Consider the following 19816-nt stretch of genomic DNA (forward strand, 5'->3'; position numbering starts at 1 on the left):
TATTTCGTTACTCCAAGACAATAGGCAGGGCGACTGCTGCGCCGCACCAACATTGAGTACCACTGACAGCGGCGCGTGTTTTGCTGAACTATTTTTTTTATAAAAAGAAAGCAAAGGTGATTTTGTAACTTCGCTTGATACTTTCTTCTGCACAAATGTCTACTCTGTCATGTGCGATGGTTAGATTTTCGCCTAGACCCATAGTTTTTTAAATAAATTGAAAAATATCAGGAAAAATTAGTGCGTTTTTGGTGTCTTTCTTACTTTGATCATCATTTAAACATATTTAAATATTTACAATGTAATAACAATTTATATAGTTTTATTCAGGAAAATTCACAGATTCTTCTCGTGTAAAAAGCCACTGAATAGCTGCTACGGTAAAAGCACAAAAAGTTTCCAAAGTTGAAAATTTGCAATTTTTTTTAAAATTAATTTTCTCAAAAACTGTACGTCCTAGAGAAAAACGGATTTCAGATTCGTATTCAGCTCGCAAAAATCTATAAGAATTTCATAGTAGCCGTTACGAAATCCAAAAAAAGTCAAAATTTGTTGTACAGTGTTATATACAGGTAATTCAAATTTCTTATCGACATTTTAATTTTAATTGTAAAGTTTCTCATTAAAGCGAATTCATAACTTGTTCTTTCAAAAAAACATTGTCTTATATTACTAACTTAATTTCTACTTGTCTGACTTTTCTTTCATTTAGAAAAAAGAAAAGAAATTGGAAGTTTTATAAGGTATACAATATCTACGTTTATGCAGCACGTTCCATGCAAAATTCACTAAACTTCTGCGCTTGATTTTTTCAGTTATGACTATACTGGCATTGCCTTGACCACCAGACTATGTACTCCATATTTATACTTTCTCCTTTATTATTTTTTAACCACATTACTGTATATTGTGCCTTCGTTTTAAAATATGTTTCCGAATCCTGCATTTCACGAAGCAAAGGTACGATTTTGATGTTCCACGTGCACTGACAATGAGTGGTATCATACGCCTGCTGCACCATATGGCCCTCGAGAGTCGATTCTTTTTCCGGAGAAATACATTGTCGACACTGAAAACGGTACCACCAATCTATCACACACTCGGCACGTGCCCCACCTTCCACCTGGGGTTAATTGATTTTCGTTCATGTATCTATCGAAGAAGTCATTCGAACCTCGATAAAAACTTGTTAACGACTCGTCACAGTTTACGAGCTTATTCATCGAGAACCAATTTTCATCGTCGTAATGAATCCTGGGGCAGCATATGTGCAGTTACTGTTGTTAGCGCTGGGCAAATTGGGCACTTGCTTCAGGCCACGCGCGTTGGGACGTCAGTATTTTGCGGAAATTAAATACGTTTTAAGATTTCTAAATTTTCGCAGCATTAGGATATTTCTCTTATATTCGTAAAATTATATCTTTGTGAAAGTTTTACGTCGCTGATTAACATTGAAGTAAATTGGGTTACATTTGGATACTCTATTGCAGTATTCAATATAAATGTATTGCGCAGATAAACGTATAAATATTGAATCATTCGCAAATACTTGAAATTGTGAATAGCAACAAACGTTATATGTCAAATATTAACTGTACTCAGTCAAACTATCAGTCAGGAAAATAGAAAAATTTATATCAAGTTTAAGTTTGTTATGCTTATTTTCAAGCACAAAATATTAACACAATTTTAGTTGAATGTTTTCCTCAAGATAGGCAAGTACTCTATCTGCCTTCCTAGTTGTATTTTGTGTACAGAGAAAAAATATATTTATTTATTGTAGTTAAACATTAGCGGAAATAAAATACAAAAGTTTAATTAATAACAATAAATCATTGGACATTTCCTTTATACTACGCAACATTCACTTCTATCGTTAATAATAAAAATACTTGAGGTAGTAAAAATGATTAGTTTGATCTATTATTATATCTATTATTAAATCTATAAAATATAGCACAAAATATCAAGACTTCATTACTTGATTTTCAAAACTCGTGTCACTTCGTCCTCTATACCGGAAACAGTTAGGGAGTACCAAAAATTTCGTGATACGCAGACAAGGTGTTAAAAAGTTGTTTCACGTTAAATAAAAGACATCACAAGAAAATTGACAGGATAAACGTTTTCTGTTCTCAAGAACTTACGTCCTCCTTGGGTTAACGGACTTCAATCCTCGGAAGGTCTGTGTCTTCACGTCTGAGTGCTTCCGAGACAGTTTTTTTCCCCCTAGTCGGCGCTCTTTATCCTAAAATCTCCAGCATTCGCCAGGGTAACACCTTGCGGCTCCTTTCGTCATGCGTCCCAGTTGCTCGTTGGCTCAGAGCTCAAGGCACGCGCCGTGCCAGTGGCCCCTTCTCAACAGGGGTAGATCCCGCTGCAAGATGGATATCTCTAATTGTCTCAAGGCGATTCGCCCCAAGACACAACCGTTGCATTTTGCTAATTTTCCTCTTTTTCGTTAGTTTTTTTACTTTCTTTAGTCTGTATTTAACGATACAGTCTGCGACACGATTAAATGCAGTAATATTCTTCTTATATTATCTGTATTTAATCGCAAATTAGTGAAGTTAATTAACTTTAATTAATGATAGAATAATTAACTTTATTTACCGAAATGTCTGTTAAATACTTTCAATAATGTGATGCTTCCTCAAAATTTTACAGATGGTAGAAAAATAAATACCTCGTCATCTATTAGATCTATGACAAAAATAGTTATTATAAAATTTGTAACTTAGGAAATTTTCTGTAAAAAAGTTCTATTAGTTTTTTCGTTGAAATAACCATTTTTATATAGTTAGTTTACAATAGTATTTATTGCCATACTTCTGAAAATAAGAAATAATATGTTAATAATAATTACAGATAATATTTAAAATTACAGCAAGGTGGTTGATTGAACGCAAAAGTGTTATTTTTATATTATTTGCACTTCACCTCAAATTAGTGAAGTATATTAATTAATTTTAATATACATATACACGTTTGCTTTTCAGCTGTTATTTAGAGTAATGTCTGCAAATATTCATCCTTATGCAATGAATGCCTTTTTTGTCGAAAAAGTAGCAAATATAAGTATAATACAGTTCTTGCACAGTAAAATATATGTATTATGTTATTATTGTTTATTAACAAAGTTTTACACAACGACTGTAACAAGAACGGACGGATGTCCAAAGTAAAAATTAATAATAAGGCTGCCTTTTTTATAGCAAAACTATAAGAGAAATTGAGAAAAATTTCATTCTATCATGCAGAAAAACTAAAATTCGTGTTATGGATTTAGAAATTTGAAGTTCAAATATGTATCACATGCATTGTATTTATACTTCATTTTTTGATTAGTATCCATATATTGTAACTGATCAGAAAAAAAAATTGATTTGCTTTATTTATATAAAAATTCCGGACAATAGTTAAACAACGATAATTAAGTTCAATGTGTTTATTCCTGTCGAATGATTTCATTTTATTTGTTATAAATGAATAACGAATGAATCGAATTTGAGATCTTTTTATTCATTATCCTAAATAACATTTACCAAAGAGTGGTATCAAAGATATAACGGTAACAGAACAATACGCACAGTAAGACTCGTTGATCCACATAAAATGCACTGTCTTCTCTTTGTTTTCACTTCCTTCGTATGTTCTTTTTATTACAGCCACGAACAAGATACGCATATTATATGCAGTTATTACATTTCCGTAGCTTCCATTATAAAAGCATCTGCTGTTTCACTGAAATTAACTAACAGAACAGCGAATGTCTGTCCAAGCGTTTCCTTTACACGAGACAAAGGGCGGAAAATCGGAAATTGGGAGTAAATTTTCATCACGGTCTGCATTGTCACCCTTGGTTCTTTTTTAAAAATTTTTTTATTTCTTCGTATATTGGAGAATAATATAAAGTTTTTTTTTACTTACTAACGGTAGGTATATAAACCTAAAATTTTAACATTTTCTAATAGTGTAATTGGTACGTAAAATGTTTTCTGAAATTTTCATAAGAGCCAGGATTTATTTTTTGCTATGTTGTGTTCATTTTATTTTTAATCACTTTTCCAATAATACTCATCATTGTGAATTATATACGATTAAAATGCATATGTAGAATTTGGATTTATTTCAATTTTAATAACAGATTTCAGTTCGTCGTAATTTTATAACATTAATGGATAGGAAAATGGTACTCGTGATTCGTCAATTTGAAGATTGAAGTTAAATGAAAATTACTGCGTACATGGTTCACGAATATTCTTAACGCAAATGGCCAATTTTACAAGTTAATGTTATTCATGAACCAATAATATTCAATTTCCAATATTTGCGAAATATAAATTTTCAGTTTTCATTCATCTACAGAATGCATAAACTAAAATAATATAACTTGAAAACTGCAGATTATTTATTCAAGAATGAATCGGAATGTTATTGTCATTTTGATTCATAAGCCGTTAAAAATTAAATAGGTAGTCCATAATAAACAATATTTAAATCTAAAATGATTAATCTCTTGTTTGTTTCAATGAAGAATCAGCTATTTGGTATAAAGAATATTGGTGAAACATTTATGTACTTATTATCGTCATTTCAGCCTTTAAATTTATATAATATAAACACTATTTTATGATATGGTTGTCATCAAATTGCATTAGTATGTTCCTGTTTAAAAATTCACTGTCTATCATCATAACACTTTTTGTTTAAATATTTCCAATGGCAATGTCTCATACAATGTAAAAGTTAGTAACATACGGTGTATTGTTGATTGCACAAATTTTTTAAATGTTTATTTCATTTTTCACGTGATCAGATAATAAAGAACCCACATCTTTCAGTTTTTAGGACAGGCAGATCGTATCTCAATCCCATCATCTTCACTTATTAAAATCATTAGGGTCAACAATACGTGAGTATGTTTCTGCATGAACTTCCTTTGAAAAAATTCTGTTGAAAACATTGAAATTCATATTTTTGAAATATGACATTTCAGTTTTGCAGTAATAAATTACACTATTAAAAAAAAACACACACAAAAACAAATGAATCCACATAGAACTAAACACGGTGTGAAAATAAATTATAACAATTATAATTAACAATTTACAATATAACGTGACTCATATCAATATATTTAATATTTTGATTGCTATGAATTTTGTAACTCTTACTTAGAGCATTTTTATATTCAAATCAAGTATAGTGATAAAATTCTATTTAAACGATTTTGTTTAATCGTTTCGTCATTGAATATTACGACCAACTATTGTTATAACTTTAAAATATTTATATTTTCTCCGTGTTTATTTGAACTTTTTCTATATTTAAATGAAATATTTAAACTTCTTTTTTAACATCCGTATAAGTATTTTCTAAACACATAAAAATTATATTTTCAGCATCGCAGTCTTCCTACGCCCATCGGCAGCACTTTATACACTTAACGGTTAAATTAATTTTATATTCTTAATGTTAAAATGTGCAAGGTGGTTAGTAATTGCTGGCATAACAGGATAAGGGGTGATTCTATACGAGCAAATAAATCGAAAATATAACATAAAATTTTTGTATATATGGCTTAGTTTTTAAGAAAATTAAATTTAAAAATTTGTTAAAATATTTATAAAAAAAAGATGACAATTTCAATAAGCTTTTCGTTAATTTGCCTATTAATGGGTGTAATTATTAGTAGCGTTAAAATGGATTATTAGGTATTATTCTTCATGATATTGTTGATAGACATAACAATGTAGGTGTAGACGTACTAATGACGAACGTAGTTGAATGTATGATAACTACAGACCTAATTAACAACATTATGAAGGACTAATAATAATGATTTTATCAATATTAATAATCGCATGTACTAATCTACAATATCCATTAATCGTTGAAGAAACCAAATAACTTGGTAAATAAAACAATATTTTAACGAACATTCAAATTCAATTTTCTTTAAAATCAGATTTGATATGAACAAGTTTTATTTTCTATATTCGACTTAATTGTTAAGTCCCCTTTACTGTTGTATAGTCAGTTGTGGATCACCATGTATGAAATGTCATGAGTGACTTTATGCAAATTATGGCGGTAGAGATATAGATCTCATATTTCCAATTTGTGAAAAAATACAGAAAAAATAAATTTCAGAAACGAACAAGCTGTATCTCATATTAGGAACTCACACATTGGACTCCTGTATTTGTATAATTTTCGCCTTTATTTGACTATGGTAGAACCGAATCTTTTTTATTGTACTTTCTATTTAGTTGCGAAACAGTAGATATCAAAATTTTAAAAGTTGTATCGAATTTTAACAAAAGTGTTCTCAACTAAGAATTATGATTTTTCAAATCAATGAGCCTCGTATTGTAGAACTACGAAGCACGTTCAGAAATTACATCATACTTATTACGGTAAATGTCATAATAATCAAAAGAATAAGGAAAAGGTTATTACAAGGAAAAATTTCTACTTTCAGGTCAAATAACAAGAATCTACATTTCTGATAAGACAAATTTTGAATTAATTAAAAGTTGAAAATGTTTATACTTATACAACATTCATAGCATGTACCAGTTATTAATTGTTACTCTTTTAAATATTAAATATATATTAGTTTAATAAATTTAATAATGAAATACACATTAACTTAATATCATTTAATAAAGAGAAATCGAAACAGTAATATTTTATGAAAGGTTGCAATTTTACATAGGTTGTTTTTCATCTAAACTCATTTTGATACATGAAACTTTTCACTAGTAACTTGTATCGAATTGTCAATAAAAAGATTATTTAAGGCTTTTATTGTTTCGCGAACACTTTTTTGCATATAATCTTTTTCCTTCTTCTTCTCAATCTGAAGAACTTACATATGTGACTTTATAATGTGAAAAAAGTGTAAAAAAGTATATTATGAAATTTTAGGTTATGTTGATATTATATTGAGATTAACCATTCATATCACACTGGGGTATGAAACGATCGAAGGTAATTCAGCTTTAATTTCATCCATTTTATATTCTGAAAATTTAAATAAATACCTTCGTTGAGATCCCGGTACATTTGTTATCTTTTTCCATAAACTGTGGAAGATTTGAAATTTTTCTGTGAAAGTCGCCGTTATTTCAATTTTCTTATGTTTCTGAATTATTTTTTTATATTCAATGTTTAAATTTAAATCAGCTGTAAAATATGTTAAAACAATTTTCAAAAATGATTTGTAATTTTTATCAACTTCAAATAATGAGTAGCTTCTTTGTTAGAAACATTTTTAGTGGCTGGGGTCTTATGTCCTCGCGATTTAGGTATGTAATTCTCGTGCAATGTGAATGTTACCAGTTAAAGATAAGCAGAATTACATTCTTATATAGTTAATATTAACATAAGTGTATAGATTATAAAATATACTTTAATAGAATAAATATAGATAGTATAATAAATTTACTACGGATGATTCATTTAATAATTCAGTTTCGTATGAAGATCTGTTTGTACCGATGGTGTTTAATTGATCAGTGTCATGTTATTACATATTAGTGATAAATACAATACTTAATTTCATTATTTAGACAAATATAGTTAATTACAGCTTTAACAAAAATACTTCCTCACTTGCTTGTACGATTATAATATGAGATTGAAAACGTTAAATCTTGAAATATTGTACAATAATATTTTTGCGTGACATAACTATTAAGTTTAAATAAACACCTGTAATTGTACATACGTAAAGTTAATGCAATTTGCTATTACACTTTGAATAATGCAAACGTTCAAAATAAGTAAAAATGTTATTATCAACAAAATTCTCACTTAACTGTTTATTGGGGTTCAATTTGGGCACTGGTAAATTTGTTTTAGATAAAAAATGAATTAATATTTTTATACTTCAGCAACAAAACTCGTACTCTTTAAATTTCTTCGATGTTCTCCCTTTAAACAACGCCGTACCCCTTCCACAGATTCTTTAAGCGGAATTTAAATCAACAGGTCCCCCCTTCTTTGGCCTCCGTTATCTAAATCAACAGGTACGTACTAACTTGCCTCCTTCCTCAGGAAGTGTTCAGCTTCTGTGTAAGTCGAGCAGATAAGGAAGAGGGAAAAAACGAGCGGTGGTGGCGGCGGTAGCTTTCTGTAGGATAAAGAAGAAGAGAGGGTAGGTACAGAAAGAGTCCAGGATGGGCCCACCAGGTGCACCTATAGAATGGACATAAAACGAAATGGGAACCATATGTTGATGTGCTGAAGGACGATGCGGCACGCGCCACACTCATACCTCAGCCTTTACACCGCGAGGATCACTGACTTCTTCCTATTGTTGAAGTAATCGCACGACTTTGACATACTTGCCTCAACGTGGTCGCTTCTAGTTCGTAGTGATTTTGTTAGTACTGAACGAAGCTAGAAATCAACAACGACCTCAACGGTGATGTTTCAATCGGACACAATGTGCTGCTTGAAATGTAACTCTTTTGTTCGGTGTGATATGCAGATAGACAGAGTTCGAGATTGAAGGTGGAAAATTAAGAGTTTTCATGATACTTGTGCGGTCGTTTTAGAAGAACTTGTAACAACGGGGCGAAAGTAACAACTTGGATCATCGAGATGAATGTGTTGAATATTGACTTGTTAAACAGTAGTTATTGATCGAACGATATAAGTGTTTGTGAACTTATGATCTGAAAAGTCAACCTTGAATTTTAGCAAATATTTGTGTTGAAAATTTGAATTCCATTTTTATCATTTTCAAGATGTTGATGATTGTGAAGGGTCATTTATACATTGATTTGATCTAAAATTTAATGCAAATAAATTTATGGATCATTGGAGAACATATTTCACGTAATATTGTGACCAAACAATATTCAAAGTGTAGTTGAGTTCCCGCGAGGAAACAAAGTGACTGATTTTAATAAAGGATGGCTCTTTTGACAAATCATCAAGATTATCCAATTTCCACTGAAATAATAACGAATACATATCCTACTACAACAAGAACTTACGATACGTTGTATCCTTCCCCATACAATTCTCCTAGTTACGATCCCATTAAAGTTCCATATACAGAAAATTATGCGCACAAAGGTGAATTAACACCTAGAAAAGAAACTGAAGTGATCAGTTACGAGAAGGAAGTAGTCATAAAATATTCGAGAACTCCAGATTCCTACGATAGAAGTTCTTTCAGTGTTTTGACACCTGTAACGCCGCAGAGGTAAGTTACTATTCGATTGCAGGATTAAATTGCAAAATAACACTTATGACATAATAATTTGAAGTTTAAGGAATGGCTAAACTGAGTTAACAGCACACTTAAACATTTAAATAAAATTTACAAAATTAATATCAAAATTTGATGCGAAGGAAAATAGTAGATGTTAGAAAATAGGAAGTATAGAGTTTTGAAAAATGTAAAACTTAGAATATATAAATATGAAGTAAATTATTTATTTACAGGCAAAACCACTTTACACAAAAAGAAATACAATGTAAAGACAAAGTAAACAGTAGACATGTACTACAATTTTACAGATACTTACAATTAGAGTAAATAAGTTTCAAGTTAAACTTTAAATAAAAACATGCAAGAAGAAGAAATAATCTTAGATTATATGCAGTGTCCTAGTTTTTATCATCAAATTCTATCCGTAGAATTCCATTCGTAAAAATACAAGGGGAATATTACATTAATATACGTTTCAACATTTTATTAATAGAGTTATAACAAAAGTATAAAATGATTTTGGACTGTTTTATTTCTCGATCCCAGTTTAATATAAAATTTAACCAGCATGTTTTACAAAAAATAACTGATACAAGAATATTGTATAAACATAGGATTTTAATACAAATATTTGTCAACTTTTACATTTTTTTAATAATCTTTAATAATGTATTTGAAGGTTTACGTTCGTATAAACATTTTTTCTTATTTTTGTTTATAAAATATACTAGTACAGTTATACGGAATTGGAACATCTTGTATGTGATATCGAATAATAATTATGGTAACGAACATTAGTAGTAAAATATTGGAACCCTACGTATAACTGTAAAATTGATAAATTACGTATCATTATAGTAGGCATAGTAATTGTTATTAGACAAATATTAAAAGTTACAATATAAAAATTAATATCTTTTATTAAATTATTTCTTTGCCAAATTGCCATATTTGATTACAATTTTTAAATTTCAAAATATTTACTGCTCAAATATTAAATATTAAATATGATGTTAATAGACTTTTGTTGGGTTTTACGCAGTTTTAATATAAAATTAATAGTGTGTGTTTTACAACGTCTTTATTTTACGGCGTCTATACTCGCACTGCCGCCAAAATGCGCGTCTCTGCAATTCGCGATGCATTGACAAATGAATGCTGATTTTGTCAATTCGCGACATCTCTCAACATATCACGATACTCTAACAATTTTTTTATTTATCTAATGAGAAAATTACAGTTTGATAATTATTTTTCTTTGAATGTGAGGCATTATAGTTCCTAAACTGGAAATTGAATATTCGTTCATGAACAATAATAAGTTGCGAAATTAATCAATTTGTATTGTGAATATTGACAAAGTATTTATTTATATTCATCGACTCTTAAACTTCAAATTGATGCTCATATGCGTTATTTTCTGGTATTCTTATGTCATCAAATCGTGTTGAATTTTATATGCTTTGAAATTAGTCAATAATTGTTACAACTGATAACTAATAATTTTATATAAAAGAAGTTATTTATATAATAATGGGTTTATATGACCATTTGGTTCAAGCTTTAAATTTTAAATTTGTATGTTATAAGTGACATTTTCTGATTTCAATATTTTCTGGTATCAATGTAACATTTACATCTGAAATTTTATAATCTCTTTATTAACTTGTTTTTCTGCATACGCCTTCAGGAAAGTACAATCGTATGTATGTATTAATATTTATTTACATTCTATTATGTAATATATAGTACATAATTTATACATAAAATGAATATGTATTTATTTTCAAAACTATTAAAATGTTCATGGTCTGGACTTTTATTTTTGGCGTATAAGAGAACTTTGTATATAATTATAATTACAATTATACTTATATAATTTATGTGAAGTATGATACATAGTTGTGTATGATGACAATCTATTAATGAATCAATGTGTATAATATATTGTTATTGACTCATTGAAATTTGTAATAGAATATTATTAAATTTGTTTTAATTTCTTTATAACAATATAAGGAGAAATTATATAATATGAAAAGTGTAAGACATTTTTAAAGTAGGGTTATTACTGAACGCTTTTGTTGCATGGTTTCTTTAATTACAAGAAAATACATTTTTGAATTTTCAGAAGTAATTTTAATTAAAAAATACTAATAAAGAAATATTTTTTACAAAAAAAAAATGCTAACAGTATAATAATATAGTATTGCAAATTTGCAATATTTTGGACCCAACAAAATGCCATAGCTACAAACGATAAAAAATATTTTCGATAATTCCATCATTTAAAGGATTATTCATTTATGCGTCACAAAGTTTGAACATTTCATAGTACTTACATTATTTTATGTAGTATATTTGCAACAGAATGTAATAAAAAACTTATTATAATATAATTTCGTTCGCATGGAAACACAACAAAGATGGATGGTAATACAACAAAGTATGATATGTCACTATGTATGAAAATATTTTTTAAAATACATTTATTTACTTACATTTACCGATATTTATTAATAGAAGAATTTATGCCAATTTTGTGATATATTTGATAATTTATTAGGTAATATATTATTAGATATATCTATAATTAGGCATATAATTAGATATATGATTATTTATTGGTTGAAAATTACTTAATAGAAAATGTAAAATGTTATTTGTAAACCTTTGTCATTTTCACATTCCAAATATACCCTATTCCCTTTTTAGCCTATATAAAACGTCTTTTTAACGTCTTTCATTCGTAAATGTATTTAATTTTAGTTGAAACATTATTGTTAAGATTTTGAAAGTTTGGGTTATAATTGACCCAACTTGACCGTTAACTCTCATGTAATAAATAATTAAGTGACCTATTTATAATGAAAGTATAGCAACTCTATTTAAAAGAAAAGTATGATTTGCTATATTCCTCATATGTGCGAAATGCAAAAACTAAAAAAAATGTAAATTAAATTTTTATAAAGAATGAAGTACTCTCACTTTTATTATGAACATCTTAAATGTAAGAAATACCACAAAACACAAATTTACATTTTCACGCACTAAGGATATTTATGTAATATATGAAAATTAGGGATGGGTTTCTTGAAAGTCGAAATCTTAAAACCTCAAGAACACAAGAACTTTTCAAGTTTTAGGAATTTAGAACTATGAATTTTTTTCATAATTTAAAACTCTTGGTATCCAAATAAGAAAATTAGAAATTTTTGAGGACTACATATAAGCAGATTGGCACTCGATGTCGATTGCAAAATTGCAGAGCAGCTGTGTGATGTACATAAACTTGAAAAATTTGATTGGCATCAGACCTCAAAATAAGATATTACTCTTTTTTCAAGAGTTCCTAAATTTTATAAAACTTTGAATTTGAATTTCGAGAATTTAAAAATATGTTTCAAACTCATCCCTAGTTAAAATGAACAATATCTTGAAAATATAATAAAGAAATTCGATACAATTTTATTAGGTACGAACCCCAACACACGATAAGTCACACTGCTTCTCCGAGTTCGATACTACATGAGGACAGTTCTGTGGAATACCATTCACCAGCCTATTGCTACGAAACCCCACCTCAAGAACAGAAGTGTCAGACCCTCGACACCGGCAAACCAATGCGAATGAACGTTGAGCAACGAAGAAACTGTTGGGAACCTGTTACGTCTGCACAGGTGAGTTACGACATCAAGCGATTCAACTGTCCAGTTGAAAACTACTGCTATCACTATAACTATACATATACGCAGCCTGTTTCATTCAATCCTTGCACAGCTATGGGCGAGATAACTCGCAATACAATGTCGTTCGTGTGACGATTCAAACTGCTAATAGACAACTGTATCCGCGAAAAAGCAATATATGGACATGCACCTGTGGACACAAATGGATTCGAATTTTCTACGCTTGAAAACTTCAAATTTCTAAATTACCAAATTTTTAAGCTTCCTACAATTCATAATTTTAAAATTCTCAAGCTTTCAAGAAACTCAAATTTAAAAAAAATTTAATTCTCAAAAGCTCAGATTTCCAATTCTCATATTCTCAAAATTAAAAATTTCTTTTTAATTTTGATTTCTAATTCTCAAATCCTCCAATCCTCAAACCTCAAATTCTCAATATAATTTTTTAAATTCCAAAATTTTTGAACTCTCAAATTTTCTGAATTCCCAACTTTTGGAACTTCCAAAATTATTTAAATGAAAAAGGCAAATAGTATTTTTGGCAACTATTTTTGGTTATATTGCCTTACATGATATTACTTTCCTTTGTTTATGTATTCAGCATATTGTTTACATGTGAATACGTTGGGTCTATTTATCTTATTGTCACTATAATGTGCTTTGAAAGATAGCAATATAACTTACAGTACTATGTATTATTAACGAGGAATATGTATGTAGTTAACGTCGCAGATTCACATTTGTTTTTTTATGGGCATCTTGCTTGTTTACATCAGCATCTGTCTCAATCCTGCACCTTCGAAAATTCGATTTTATTAAACATACGGTATTTATTATTGTCTAAAAATACATGAGCACCCAACACTGTGATGAAGTCTATTGATAACTGCTGTACTCGTAAAAACTTCATTTTTGTAATCATCGAACCTCACATTCGAATTTATGAAATTGACTCGTCGAACGGTACTACCATGCACGCATATGCGATGTTACGAGAAAGACACTCAGCATGCACTATATTGTCTACATACGTATTTTAACAGAATAATAATAATTATCCTAAGGAGAAACAATGATTTACATTCGACTGTACGCTTTCGACTGAAACTCAAATGTTCATATGATTGTTTTATGTTTATAACGAAATATTTTATATTGCTACTGATAAATTTTATTACTTCTTTTCTGAGTTATTGCAGTATTTCATATTAGCCGTAGTTGCCCTGTATGATGCTTCTTAGAATTTTTGTAAAAAGTATTTATACATATAGTCTTTAAGACAAAATCTTTTAAAAACTCGTTTGTTTTTAAATTTAACGACTTGAATTTTTTGAACGTGGAATGAGTAATTTAATACATGAAATTTCGAAATACGGGATTTTATAAATTTCGAAATATGGAAATTTGAAAACTTTTTAATTTAGGGATTTAGAGATTTGAAAAGTTAACATTCTGGCTCTTTTAATTGAGCATCACTATTTTAAAAGACAACTTATTGTTAGTCATATTTTTATAAAGGTTCCATTATAAAATTATTCAAAATAAGAGACTAAGCTAAATAAAAAACTGATAAGCTATAATTGCTTATTTCTTTTTTAAACGTGTAAAAAGTTTCGAAAATATTCTATATAATTGTTTTCTTAATGTTATTTTTTTCCTTCAAGAGCACTATTGTCCATCCTCAAGGTTTCGCCGCATTCATTCATGATCGCAATGCAAAACTATCATAACCAAACCTGCGTGCTTTGTTAGATTATTCTATAAGAAAATGAAGTATCTTTAACGCTTTTTATAAAGTAACCTTTTAGTATATAAACAAATTATTTTAACGTCACATGTCATATTATACTAGAAAAAAATATTAATAGCAATGGTAAGAAGAACATTCGTACAGAAGAAAACATTCACTTTTGGTGTCCTCGAAATTGGTTTTCAGGGCAATATTGCGAATAACTTTGCTTATACATATATGTAATCATCCCTTGATATTAATTTCAAAGATTTCTTCTTAAATGAAACTAAGCAATGATACAGATAAAATATTTTAGTATAAATTACCAAATTTCTACGTTCTTGCAGTTTAGGTACAGTTTTATTAAGAAAGACGAAATGTAAGCACACTTTCTTTTACAATTATTTTTCAGAAACAGATATCACCTACCAATAGTCCTCGAAGGGGAAGACGACGTTCCAGAGATATACCACCGTCACCTAGCGTCTTGAAGCGTCGGCGCCTTGCCGCAAATGCTCGCGAGAGACGTCGCATGAATGGATTAAACGACGCGTTCGATAAGTTACGCGAAGTTGTGCCCAGTCTCGGAGCAGATCACAAACTGAGTAAATTCGAAACTCTTCAAATGGCACAAACATATATCGCAGCCTTGTGCGATCTTCTACAAAGACACGATGAAAAATGGCAATAACAGTTTACGTGAAATTATATTTGAGATTATCTTTTCCTTGCACAAAATAAGAAAAAAATTGAAATATTTCAAATTTGGGAATCGGTGCCTCGATCCATTCAGAGTATTAATTATTTCAGGCAGTGGATTTAACATCACAATCTTTTTGTGTTATAATTTATTTAATGAATGATTGAGATATTTTCTTAATTGTTACTTCCTATTTTTCTAAATATAGAAGAGTCCCAATTATCAAAAACAAACGTAATACTTCGTTATCTCGTAACTAAGTTCTTCGAAGAATAAACAGCACTACTCTTTGTCATAAGGAAATTCCAAAATGTAAGAGTTCTTAAGTTTCCAAAAGTTTAGATTGAAAATTTGAAAATTTTCAAATCCACAAATTTCGAATTATGAAATCCTTAAATTTCCAAATTACCAAGCTTTTAGAAGTTTAACTTGCACGATATAAAAATCTTCGAATCGCTACATTTCGAAAATTCTAAAGTCCAAAGTTTCAAGGTTTAACTTTTCAAAATTCTAAAGTTCCGGATTTCTAAAATTCCTAAGACCAAAAGTTCCATTACGAAAAATAAAATTTTATTTTATATTTAAAGAAAAATAAAATTATTAATTTATTAATTATTTATATTTAAGTGAAAATATTTTATTTTATATCTACTTAGATGTACATGTATCTTTTAAGTATTTGAAACCTTTTAAATTTTAAGGGTTTTAATCCGACACCGTTCAAAGTATTAAGTTGAAAATTATCATTTCTTAGTTAATCAAAGCTGTGCTTCTATTAAACAGCATTTTGTACCAGTGACACTGAATATGTTCACATAGTATTAATGAATAATTAACTGATTTCTTAAATAATTGTATTTAAAGTATGAGATTAATTAAAAATCATTTATTGTAGATATGTTGCATGTTATAACATTATAAACGTTAGAGAAATATGTAGAAAATGGAAAATTTAAAATCAATTTTATAAACTTGTGAAGATTATAGAATATTAGAGCGAAACAAAAAGAGAGTACATTATTGTATAAACGCTTTTGTAAATTTTAATTTATCTAATTTTTGTTAAACGCAATTGTAATGTATATTAAGTATTGGATCTCGAATTGTAGGACACGGTGATAGGAAGAAAATTGATTTTATTGTTTAATTATATGTATATGTATTTAATATTTAATTTTCAATGAATTTGCGTTGTGTGTGTCAATGAAAATTAATTTTCTTTATATTTAAAGTGTATTGTAATTTATATTTATTTTTTACTTATAGATCATATCAAAACAAATAAGACGGCTAATGATCCAAAGAAATATTTTATACAAAGGTGCATGAGATTAATAAATTATTTGTATGTTAGCATAAATAATTATATTTTAACATTTATATTATACATGCAATAGAATGATTTATTAGATTTACTACTAGCTAGCACTGTACGTAGCTAATTAATAATAATTGAGAAGAATGTTTAGTGCCATTATTATTTAAAAATTTCACAATCTTTACCTTTGTAGTTTTTAGAAGTTTTGTGTTATTAGCTGAGTTTTTTTATAATTATTTCGACATATATTCATAGTTAGTAATTAAATTAATCAATACTAGTGTAGTTAAACAATTTGCAAAAAATGTTTGATAATATTAATTAATATTAATATTTAAAAATTTTTTAAACATATTGAAGATATTCATTTTTAAATATTTGATGAGAACGATTACGATTACGATGTTGCGAAACCTTCTAGAGCACCGTTTTTAAAATACAGCTGCGTGTTTTGATATTATAAATACTTAAATTATTTTCTGTAGTGTTTAATTGTTAAAGATACTCTTACAATTAGTGTATTACTTATATATTTTGTAGCTAGTCAGGCATATTATTAGGGTAATTTATAATTTATAAATTTTATGATAATTTTGAACCGTCCATGAATGAAATATTGGGTAAAGCCAAAGAATAATAATTACGAATAACTTAGGTGATACGTGACCTAAGAATAGAAACAGGTATTAAGTAACAACGATTTGATGTAACTATTTAACGATTTCAGAAGTCTGAAAAAATCGACGTTGATGTAAAATATTGTAAATAAAGCATACCATACCTATATGAAAAACTTTATCTTATTGTTTTATTCATATTCCTTTAGCTTGAAAAGCAATTTAATTTGTTTTTTCGAGAAATCGATTCGTTTGTCAGGAGGATTATAATAGATTCTATCGTCAGCAATATTTTCTCTAAAATTACGAAAATATTAATGAGGGGATTGATACTTTTTACTCTAATATGAAACATTTAAATGGTAATAAATTAAAATTTAAATGCTAAACGCATATAATACACATTACGAAAAGGTCTTCAATTTTATTTTATTTACTTTTCTTTTCATTTATTTGTTTAAAGTCGCATCAATCGCTAAGGGTTATTAGCGACTCGGAGAATACATTATTAGAGCTTGTTGTACAATTTAGTCATTTTGAGGTACTGTAGTAGATTTTGGATCGTTGTGTTATCCTTCAGATTGTCCTTTAGGGTTGGTCTTATATTATGCCGTTGCCTGATTGAAATATATTTTCTGCTGTGGATGATGATATTATAACGACCCTGGAATCTAGGTTCAGTTTATCTTATTGTTATCTTTCAACAATAAGATTTATTCAATAAAACGATAAGAAATAAAACTAACAAATAACAATAACAACAAAATAAAGAAAAATATATAGATTATAAATGATTGATTAGAACAAAGAAACTAGATACATCTTGATATAATGATAATAATAGAAATAATAGAACTTGACAAATTAAACAATATGTAATAGATAATCGTGAATTTAACGAAATGAAACTCGCTGGTTAATACTTTATATATTCGATTCTCGTGTTCGAAGCTATCGCAATGACAAAATTTATCTTGATTTGTACGGTTGTGATTTATATAAATGCTTTTGACGAAATTAATTAATATTAGCGCTTCATAGTCTACCGCTGCGAGGAATCCGACCTAAGTGTGATTCTCTAAGTGTACCTAAATACGCTTTCGCAAAATCTAACGCGGTATAGTCGACTACGGAAATTACGCTAGAGTCAGAACAGTATTCTTTATTAACTCAAATGACCAAATTTTATCTGAATCTAAGGAATTACTTCTTCGGAACAGTTACTCTTTTTAATTATTCGACTCTACAACTAATGGTTCATGATCCTTTTAGCTAAAAACGAACACTGACAGTCGAAACCAGATCGCTTAATTGGAGAGCCTGTTGTTCACTGGCTACTAGAACGACCCAACGATACCAGAATCAGGTGAACAGTATAAGTCCGACAGGGTAGCAAATCAATTGACTCTAATTATAAAATCGTAATTGCTGAACTGTCGCCCAAAAGACACGGGCTTCAGAGACCAAGCCGCTCAAATAGGAAGCCTGCTATTCGCTGGCTACGAAACTACCCAGAGCGAGCTCCGAGAATCTGATGACGCGTTAACAACTCGATCAAAAATCAAATATGAGGTGGTCATTGCACGTGTCGCATATTGGTGGGTCTGCTTTGTGGAGGAGGTGTTGTTGGGTCAGTTTAGTGTGGCCTATAATAATTCGAGATACTATCACTTGGTCTGATCTGGGTAATTTCCAGGTAATGGATCTTTCGTAAAAGTCGTTTTTTATTAATTTTATACGGGGTTTTGTTAATGCACTCCACTCTTTGTTCCAAAAATTTTTAATTTTTTCTTTAAGAGTGGACAGTAACGTTTCCAGATGTGTGCTGTTGTCGAGGTGGTTGGGGGTATTTGAGTTGGCTGCTTCTTTAGCTGCGCGGTCTGCTTTTTCATTGCCATTTATATCAATGTGGGAAGGAATCCATATTATTGTTATTGAATTGTTCTTTTGGATTGATCTGGTATAGACTTCTTGACATTCTTGGATGACAGGGTCACTTGTCCATAGTTTCTGTATTGCTGAGATGGCGCTTGTAGAGTTACAGGAAATTGCAAAATTTATATTTGTTTAATTGCTTGAAGTTCGCATAGAAAGATAGATGTTTTGTGGTGAAGTTTAACTTTCTCGATTGACTGGTTCCTGACAATTGCGTATCCGGATCCAATTGGTGCCTTGGACCCGTCTGTGTATATGTGCACGTGGTTTGCGAGTCCCGCTTCTAATTCTTGAAACATAGCCTTTAACATGATTGGATTAGATTTCTTTTGACTGTAGTTCAGTAGAGAGGTGTTAGTGTTAATTCTTGGAAAGGTCCACGGAGGGATGCTGGGGATAGATCTGCTCGATCTGAGCTGGATTTCCATGCCAAGCTCCTTCAAATAATTGCTGATTCTGTAGCAGAGTGGATAAGGTGTTCTTTTCTTTTGCTGCAAGTGATTTAGGTTGTTATTTCTGAATACATTGTGGAAGACTGGGTTCTGTGGGTGGGAGGCGATTCTGACTGCAAATTTGATACTTAGGTATTT

The 19816-nt window shown here is 29.3% G+C and overlaps 2 protein-coding genes across 2 annotated transcripts in view; both read left to right on the forward strand.

Annotated features, from left to right (window-relative positions):
* Positions 1–6808, forward strand: part of LOC100884043 (odorant receptor 49b) — a 32190-nt gene extending 25382 nt beyond the window's left edge. Inside the window, exons 9-10 of the mRNA XM_076534516.1 lie at positions 4845–4915; positions 5406–6808. Coding sequence (XP_076390631.1) covers positions 4845–4915; positions 5406–5457 — 123 coding nt within the window. The 3' untranslated portion in view covers positions 5458–6808. The remainder of the gene's footprint in view (positions 1–4844; positions 4916–5405) is intronic.
* Positions 6809–6948: 140 nt separating this feature from the next.
* Positions 6949–17472, forward strand: LOC143263910 (uncharacterized). The gene is made up of 3 exons (XM_003706615.3): positions 6949–9226; positions 12711–12915; positions 15069–17472. Exons 1-3 carry the CDS (start codon positions 8931–8933, stop codon positions 15345–15347), a joined length of 780 nt encoding a protein of 259 aa, XP_003706663.1. The 5' UTR covers positions 6949–8930; the 3' UTR covers positions 15348–17472.
* Positions 17473–19816: the final 2344 nt, after the last annotated feature.

The sequence above is a fragment of the Megachile rotundata genome, chromosome 1 (genome assembly GCF_050947335.1).
Source record: "Megachile rotundata isolate GNS110a chromosome 1, iyMegRotu1, whole genome shotgun sequence".
NCBI lineage: Eukaryota > Metazoa > Arthropoda > Insecta > Hymenoptera > Megachilidae > Megachile > Megachile rotundata.